Source organism: Nannobrachium achirus (genome assembly GCF_963921795.1).
Source record: "Nannobrachium achirus genome assembly, chromosome: 2".
NCBI classification, from domain to species: Eukaryota; Metazoa; Chordata; class Actinopteri; order Myctophiformes; family Myctophidae; genus Nannobrachium; species Nannobrachium achirus.
Genome location: NC_137811.1, coordinates 67820389 through 67830105, shown reverse-complemented (window position 1 = coordinate 67830105; position 9717 = coordinate 67820389). Strand labels below are relative to the sequence as shown.

At 45.0% G+C, this 9717-nt stretch overlaps 1 protein-coding gene across 1 annotated transcript; it reads left to right on the top strand.

Moving 5' to 3' along the window:
* Positions 1-1253: 1253 nt before the first annotated feature.
* On the top strand, positions 1254-5820 carry LOC308299911 (patched domain-containing protein 3-like; the record flags this gene model as incomplete). Its single annotated transcript, XM_080743690.1, has 3 exons — positions 1254-2825; positions 2952-3621; positions 5816-5820. The coding sequence occupies 3 exons, from the start codon at positions 1254-1256 to the stop codon at positions 5818-5820; spliced, it is 2247 nt and encodes a 748-aa protein (XP_080599816.1).
* Positions 5821-9717: the final 3897 nt, after the last annotated feature.

The window sequence follows — 9717 nt, the reverse complement described above, 5'->3', positions numbered from 1 at the left end:
GGCCAACAAAGTAAATCGTCACTGTCGGACAGAAACCTCGTATCTCAAAGTTTCAAATTTGTAATTTTTTTTCGCAAAGCAAAGCCCTTCTTCATCATACAAGACCGTTGCACAAAAGTAGTGAAAACAGCAGATCTACAAGCTTGTAGATCGGCTGTTTTCACTAGTTTAAATTATTTTTAAAATGATAAATACAAAACAAACGGTTTTGGACATATAAGGTTTCCACCCGACAACGACGATATATATATATATATAAAAAAAAAAGAAATGAGGGTCTCTCCCAACTCTTGGGCTGGCCCCCCTGAATCAGGGGCCCAGCACGTCCCTGATTGTGTGACTCCGTTTAAGAGTGCCGTCGTGTGACTGTCAATCTATATGGAATAACAAACTTCGCTCGTGCACACCGTCACGCCCTCGAGCAAATGTGGCCTGGTGAGCAAATGTGGCCTGGGTGGGTGTATATGATTCCCGGTCAGATTTTGGGTCCCACTCCGGCCCTGGCAGTTACCAGCGATGCCGGTCCTACCTACCGTTCCACGCGGCAACCGCCGGTCCTATCGCCGGTGATGCAGCGCGACTGACGGTCGAAGCCGCGCCAGTTCCGCGGCAAGTGCCGGTGCCAGAGAATGTATTCGCTCTTTCTGCTATTCTGTCTTTGTTTCTGTCTAATAAAACATATATATATTATTAGTTCTAATTACCAACACATTATTTCTTATTATGGCTTTTTTATGTCGTCGTCCCCCCCCCGTGACACCCTGTTACTATGGTGACCAAAAAAGGGTATGCACGTGACATCATTATCACACCAGGAGTATCACACATGCGGGAACGCCTTCCCCTGCCTTAAACTCACTTTGCCACACTGACTTTATGCATGCGCATACCCTCTATTTAGGGTCATCAACAGGCAGCGACTTCCTTGATTGGCCAGCGCAACACATCAGCTTTGTGGATTGGTCAAACCTTTCATGACGTGGGTGCCTATGAACTAATATAAGTGTTATTTTAGCTTCGGGAAGTCGAAGGCAGTGCTGTGCGGTGGAGAAGGGGTAAATACAAGACTATATCAATCTGTAGTCAGCTAAAGGATGAGGGGATCTTACTGTCACACTGATTGCATTGAAAAACCTGTAAGCAGGGCTTTCGAGATTTTTGGAGAATGCGTCGGGATTCGTCCCTGGTGGTTTTTAGTCGTTCCTTTGGTTTTATCCGCTGGGCTCGGCGGGGGTTTTTACTATCTCGGAGAGATGTTGAGCCAGGCTCAAGGCATCGAAGACCAGTTCACACCCGTGAACGGACAGGCCAAAGAAGAGAGGCTGGTCGTCCGAACCAACTTTCCGCACGACAAGCTCAACTTCTCTGCCCTGAGGCTGTACACGGAAGGAACTTTTGGATCCCTCATTTTCACATCGACTGGGAATATCCTCACGGCCAAGCCTTTTAGTGAAATATCAAGAATTAATGGTCGGATCTTAGAGATGGAAGTAGATAAGCAGACGTTTGGAAGCCTCTGTGCTAAGGCCAAAGGAGAGTGCGTTTCAAATTCCATCTTCGGGGCTATGAACAGCTCCGATGGCACAATTCATTACCCCATGCATAACAAATCTACTTTCCTTGGTTCTGAGATTGGTGGCGTGAAACTGATTGCTGAAACAGAACAAGTAGAGAGTGCACGTGCGATTAAGCTTGTATATTTCCTGAAGGAGGGCAACGCGACAGCGACTAACCTATGGTTGAAGAAATTCATCAGCACTGTATCAGACATATCACTGGAAGAGGTTGATGTGTCCTATTTCACCTCCCTGTCGAGAGAAGAGGAGTTTGACCGCATCATTGACTCCGTCCTTCCATTGTTTTCAGTAACCTACGTCCTGGCCATTAGTTTCTCAATCTGCTCTTGCATGAGGTTGGACTGTGTGAGAAACAAGGTGTGGGTCGCTATGTTTGGTGTCCTGTCCACTGGCCTGGCTGTTTTGTCCAGCTTTGGCTTGTTGCTGTACTGCGGGTTTCCTTTCGCGTCGGGCGTAGGATTGACTCCCTTCCTGATTCTCGGAGTTGGCGTGGACGACATGTTCATCATGATCAACGCATGGCAGCAGACTCGGGTGGACCAGCGCGTGGAAGGCCGCATGGCGGCCACCTACAAGGAAGCGGCCGTCTCCATCACCATCACCACCCTGACGGACCTGCTGGCGTTCTACATCGGCCTCCTGACCCCCTTCCGCTCCGTGCAGTCCTTCTGCATGTACACAGGCACGGCCATCGTATTCTGCTACCTGTACAACCTCACCTTCTTCGGCGCCTTCTTGGCCCTGAACGGAAGACGAGAGCGGAGCAACAGGAACTGGTTCACTTGCGCGAAAGTTCCGCTGCCGGAACCTGTAGATCTGGACGTCGCCACAGCTGACCTTTGTTGCGTAGGCGGAGCGTACGATCCGGAGACTAAAACGGAGAAACCGATGCCGGTCACGATCTTTCTGAGGAATTACTATGGGCCGTTCCTGACAAACAAGTGGACCAAGTTGGTTGTGATTTTATTGTACGCTGGATATTTGGCAACGGGTATTTACGGTTGCATAAACATGAAAGAGGGCATAGAGCTAAAGAATCTGGCGCCTGATGACTCCTATGTGGGTAAATATTACGATAATAATAATGAGTATTTTAGCATCTATGGTCCTCCTGTTATGGTTGTCGTGACAGATCCAAATTTCATGTATTGGGAACAGAGCAGCCGTGATCGACTAGAGACTTGTCTGCAAACATTTGGAAATTTGACATTTGAGAATGAAGACCCACGAGTTGACCCAAAACTGACTGTATCCTGGCTTCAGGGATACCTGCAATATGGCGCTGCCAAAAACTTAAATCTAAATGAAAAAAGCACATTTATTTCAAATTTAACTCCATTTTTCGCGGTTAACGGCGTAACGCGGTTTTTCAAGCAAGATGTTAACTTTTCAGTTCCCGAGAACACCATCTACGCTTCTCGTATGTTCATCCAGACAATGAATATCAGAACGGCCCTCGACCAGAAGAACCTGTTGAATAAATTCAGGGAGATTGCTCAGAAAGACGTTTGCCGCCCAGGGTCTCTCGTAGTTTACCATCCGGCTTTCATTTTCTTCGACCAGTTTGCAGTCATCGTTACCTATACCATCCAGAATGTTCTCGTAGCCACTCTCGCCATGCTGGTGATCTCGCTGTGTCTAATTTCCAATCCCATTTGTTCTCTGTGGGTAACCTTTGCCATCGCCTCTATCATCGTGGGCGTGTCTGGCTTCATGGCGCTGTGGGGTATCAGTTTGGACTCCGTGTCCATGATCCATCTCGTCATTTGCATCGGTTTCTCCGTGGATTTCACCGCGCACATTTCGTACGCGTTCGTCTCGAGCGAAAAACCCTCGGCGAATGAAAAGGCCACAGAGGCGGTCGTGCAACTGGGTTATCCCATCATACAAGGCGCATTGTCTACCATTCTAGGCGTGGTGGTGCTCTCTGCCGCCAAGAGCTACATTTTCCGAACGTTCTTCAAGATCATGTTGCTGGTCATAGTTTTTGCTGCGGTCCACGGCATCGTTTTCCTACCGGTTTTTCTGACCTTAATTGGAACTTGTTGGGAAAAAGTCTTGAATTGGCCCAGAAAGACTTGGGCCGGCTTTACACTGCCACTAAAATCTAGCCTGAATCAGATCTGAGTCACATCAAAAGTGGAATCCGATTTTTTTTAAATAGTCTAAATCCAGACAGGTCACATTCATGTCACATGAAATCCGATTTTGAAAAACCACATCCAGAGGTAGTTTCAAATCCGATCCATATCGGATCTGAGGACATCTGACTCAGTCTGAAAGCAGCAACCACATCCACCCCATTGAGTTATATGCAGGTCACATGCAAGCCACATCAAACTGGCCAAGCGTCACTTGTGCTGCGCAACCCGAGCGCGGAGCCCCGACGTCATTACAGAGCGCGATTATTTACTATTTGATTACATAGGAAGGTTCTCGATGCATGTCCCACTGGGAGGAGACCTCGTGGCAGACCAAAGACCAGATGGAGGGATTTTTTTTTATCACTTACATTTTTCTTCACACAACACCCAAAAGACAAACATTAAACAATGATAAGAAAACCAAAACCAACAGAAAAAAACACAATACAATACAATAAAATCACACCCGTGTGAACTGAGCGGTGGTTTACACGGTTTTATGTACTGTACATATTCTGTGTTCTATATCTATGAATTCTATGTGTTCTAGATCTATGAATTCTGTCACCTCCCCCCCGCCCCCCCCCCCCCTGTGTGTGTGTGTGTGTGTGTGTGTGTGTGTGTGTGTGTGTGTGTGTGTGTGTGTGTGTGTGCCTGGCCTGAAAACAGCGCCCCTCCCTTAACATGTGTGGTCATAAAAGGTACTGTAGGGCAGGCTACATACAGACCCACCCACCCACATACACGGATACATACACGGATACACGGATACACACACGGCCACTCTATGGAGACGGTGTGACCACCGCTCAAAAATAAAAAGACAGTTGACAACTGATCACATGACAATTCGGCAATTACACATATACAGTTGTTTCCTGTTGAGATTGGCACATTTCACCCAGATTTTTTCATCTCACTCACGTCACTTTGTCTGCTGACCTCACTCAGCAACGAAATAAATAAAATAAACAAAAATAAAACAATTCACAGGAGACAAGCAGTGATCACCCCATGATGTGCAATGCAATGTAGTTTCAAATGCACTACATTGCAGGCGCTTTTTGAGAGTGCAAAAATAAGAAGACATGTGTGACATGTGTGATCTGGGCAGCTTGCCCAAAGAAATGTGCCAAGCTCAATAGGGAGCAACGGTAAGATAATACATACTCCCCTGGCTCTTCCCTTGCATCATATGTCCTTCCCCTCCCCACTGTCTCTGTTAGAACTCTTATATGAAGTCCATTTCCTCCATTTGTTCCTCCTTTAACCTCATGTCGGTGTGTCAGTTTCTCCCTAGTATACATTTCCTCTATTAGCTCAGTCCATTGATCTTTCGTCTGAGGTTGCTCCTTACCACATTTTCTTGTAATTACTTTTTCCCCCGCTACCGATAATATTTTCACCAAAATTTGGTGAAAATATTATCTATCATCTTCATGAATCTTCCCTTCTGCCAAATCCAGATGGAGGGATTATATCTCCAAACTGGCCTGGGAACGCCTCGGTATACTCCCAGAGGGAGTGGAGTGGAGGAAGTTGCTCAGGATAAGGAACTCTGGAAGTCTCAGTTGGAACTGTTACCCCCGTGACCTGATTCCGGATAAGCGGTCGAAGATGGATGGATGGATGGATGGATGGATTGACCCGAGAGACACGAACGCATACCGTTGGACAGAAATAGTTCCCAGGTAGATAAAACTGCAAATCACTCGGTCCAACTGCACGCCAACAACAAACATAGCTGACACAATAGTGTTGAGTCTGTCGACTGTCCTTAAAAGTTGAGAGCTAATAGAGCCACATAGTAAACGTATTGTGGAATATCGCTGAAGCACCGCCCGACAGGTAGGCCCCGCACCGAGGAGAAGCGCTGGCGTGATGGCAGAGTGAGGCCAAGATGACCGCGGAACAACCTAGGCCAGGTGATTGAGGGGCGTTACTTACCAATCGTCATGCTCAATCAACCTGATGCGACAACACCTGCGTGGAGCGGCTAGCCAGAGACCCCTACTCTGCCTCAGTCAGTGCTGGCTCTCCTCGTGACAGGCCGGGTGCTCGGGCGGTAAGTGTGATTTCCATTGTTTCCCTCAGACTAATATTGAACTTCAACCACAAGCGTAATTTGACAGGGTTTTTGGGTTTTAAAAACCCAAGGTCCCCCCTAGTGGCGAAAATAAAATGTGTTTTAATAGGCCTAAATAAAACAATGTGCCCATGTCTACATACATTCATACCACTGTGGATTAATCATTGTAGTTTGCGCTTAAATCGCGCAAAGACAACAGACCCGGGCCCCTTTGAGCAGGGCCCCCTTGATCTGAAAGCCCATGGGGAATAAGGTCTAATTTCGCCACTGACTTCAACACAACATTGACTGTGAACTCTTCTCTATGCTATTTAGGCATTAGGCAAGCATAGGATACTCACCGAAACCTATAAAGGAAAAAGTGATGGAATGGAATGGAACCCCAAACCGGGAAGAATCTATGTTGAATTATACTTAGTTTATGCTTTTCCCCCCCCAATTCCCCACGCTCTGACTGTAACATCTTACTATTATAATTCGAGAGGGGTCCTCCAATTCGTTGTGCCGGGAGCGCAGGAAGACTCAAAATCAACTGGGTTTTCGCCTATAGGCTATCTTTCCTACCTTCAATATACTTACATGATGAGTCACAATATCACCAGAGGCATGGACCGTAACATCACAGTATCGTCATGTTTCACGTGACATCAAAATATCTCCTTATTGTGGGCTCGCTGAAAGGCGAGACCAGTATGTTATACCAAAACTTCATAGGGCAATTTTATTCTCCTCAAAAAGATGACCGACAGTACAAAGGCAGGGCCCTTAGCCAATGAGGAACAGCGTTCTTGGTGACATCACCACCAACAAGTGCAACCTGATATAAATAACAACACCACGTGGGCTCGAGACCAGTATATGTTATACCAGTATGTTATATCAAAACTTTATAGACCAAGGTTATTCTCCCCAAAAAATGACCGACAATACAAAGGCAGGGCCCTTAGCCAATGAGGAGCCAACGGGTAGATCTTTGTGCCCATACATGGTGTTCCATGCGAACAAAGGCTGCATGAGCACTATAAACCTATACACCAGGGGTCTTCAACAGGGGGTCCGGGAGTTACTACAGGGGGTCCTCCAATTCTTTGTGTGATATAAAAAAATCTCCTTGCTAAGAACTTTAGTCAAAAATAGCAGATCTACAAGCTTGTTGATCGGCTATTTTCAGCAAAGAGGTTTGGTGTAGAGGGGGAAAAGAGCGGACTAAGTACAGCGTGAAAGTGTAGGCTACTAAGTATTCAAGTGGTTAAATAGCTGAACACACAAATTGACATCAATCCAAAATACACTGTTGATTATGCGGTCAAACAATGAAACTATATGGAATCTATGAAAAGGTTGTGGGGGTCCCCGCTTCATCTCTCCCTCAACTAAGGGGTCCTTGGCCTGAAAACGTTGAAGACCCCTGCTATACAGTACACTTTATCTACAAGGTCACAACGCGTAGTGTGTGTGTGTGTGTGTGTGTGTGTGTGTGTGTGTGTGTGTGTGTGTGTGTGTGTGTGTGTGTGTGTGTGTGTGTGTGTGTGTGTGCGTGTGTGTTTGCCTGGTTAATAAACCAGACCGAACACAAGTGTTGTAGTACGGTCTGTCACCGATCCATTGAGATTCTATTTCCTCAACCAGCTTCAAGGGTTGGCCAATCAGGGTTGTATGCTTGGGGCACGTGGTTTCTGTAGGCTTGGGGCAAACCCCAGAAATGAAAACTCTTCCTGAAATCCCAGACTCTCTTCCCAAAATGAAGTGTGTGATAGAGGCTGGCAACGCCAGGCTGTGTGTGTGTGTGTGTGTGTGTGTGTGTGTGTGTGTGTGTGTGTGTGTGTGTGTGTGTGTGTGTGTGTGTGTGTGTGTGTGTGTGTGTGTGTGTGTGTGTGTGTGTGTGTGGGAGTTGAGAAACACTGATTTAACCAGTTAAATCAGAGCTGCTGTGCCTGTCTGCAGTGATGTAAAGTTACCTACAGTAAGTACTGTACTTAAAGGATTACTTCGCCACTTTTCATCTTCATATAATAGGTCCTCACTAATGTTAATAATAAAATTGCAAAAAATAAAATCTACTTGGTCTGTGTCTCTTAGGAGAGCTGTGGGAAGTTCAGAAATCCATAGTCTTGTGACATTATCGTTTGACATGGATTCATTTTTAAACGATATTTTTGAAAAGAAATATTTTTGATTTTTATTATCGCGAGAACAATGGCTTCCACTTTAACAATGCGACTTTTCAGGAATAGAAAGCCTGCATTTTCTATTAGCTTAATTGGATTCCCCATTGATGATGTCAAAAGACTATGGATTTCTGAACTTCCCACAGCTCTCCTAAGAGACTTTTTTTTGGAACATTAGTGAGGACCTATTATAGATAGGTTGAACAGTGGTGAAGTAATACTTTAAGTACAATGTTGACGTATTTGCACTTTACTTGAGTATTTCCAATTGCCAATACTTTTACTTCTACTCCACTATATCTCGGATACAAACATTGTCATTTTACTCCACTACATTTATTTGGAAACCTTAGTTTACTAGTTACTTCATGCAGATATACATTATATTACAAAACGTACATTAGCTAACCAGACAGCACAGCGACATAACGCCGATGCCTTCTCTCCCTCTGTAACAATGTGGGCGCTATGTAGCGTCGGGAGCGTTTGCTCATTGGGAAGATGCATTTGAGACGTCGCTGCGCCAACGAGGAGCTAAATTGGCAAGCGAAGTCGCAAATACATCTTCCAATGAGCAAACGCTCCAGAGTCCCGGCACTACATAGCGCCTACATTTTTACAGAGGGAGCTTCTAGGTCGCTGTGCTGCTAGGGCTACTTTGACCCTATTTTATACCTAGGCTATTTTCAAACATTTTGTACTTTTACTTTTGGTACTTTAAGCAAATTATGACGCCATCACTTTCATACTTTTACTCAAGTACATTTTGAATTCCGGACTTATACTAATAACAGAGTATTTCTATATTTTGCAGTATTGATAGGCCTACTGTAAATGTGAGTACTTTTTCCACCACTGCCTGTCTGCTTATCTGCAGCGAGTGAACAGTGCAGTCAAAGTGGGGTCTGGGGACCCCCTGGGTCCTTGAGGTGGTTCCCAGTGTAACTCTTTGTACAGTATTATGGCTATTTGAAAATAGCAGATCTACAAGCTCACAACCAGGTGGCAAGGCCATTTTGTAATTGGCCACTAATTTCGCTGAATTAGTGGCTTCAAAACGGATCTGTAGAAACCAATGGGTGACATCATGATCCCTTAGTCCATATCTTTTTTTTTTTTTTACAGTCCATCTATTCTCACAACGCATCCCAATGTGCCACGTTGTGAGCTTGTAGATCTGCGATTTTTGGCTAATGTTCCCCTCAGAATATGGATGCTGGGGTTAAAGTGGTTAGTAATCCCTGGGATAACGAATATCATTCAAAGAGACAAACAGCAGAAAATGATGCTTGCAGCTCTTTAATATGTAGGCTGATGATTAGATAATGATTAATAACTCACATGCACAATTGATTAAAATCATCCTCTTGTTAATACATTTCATTTATGCTGAAATATGTATCGACTGATTCGTTGATTATACATAGATTATATGCATTAGTGGAAAGTAAAGTACAGAATGTGATCATAAGAATGTGAAGGGTAGCCATTCATTGTATTGTATTTCACATGCAATTGAGAAAGTAGCTTCAACTTGTTGAATTATACACACACAGACTGTGTGTGTGTGTGTGTGTGTGTGTGTGTGTGTGTGTGTGTGTGTGTGTGTGTGTGTGTGTGTGTGTGTGTGTGCGTGTGCGTGTGCGTGCGTGCGTGCGTGCGTGCGTGTTTTTTTTTGTTCTTGTTGAGTTTTTCGTCTTGTGTATGTTTTTATGGGGACATGATCCACACCGTTGAAA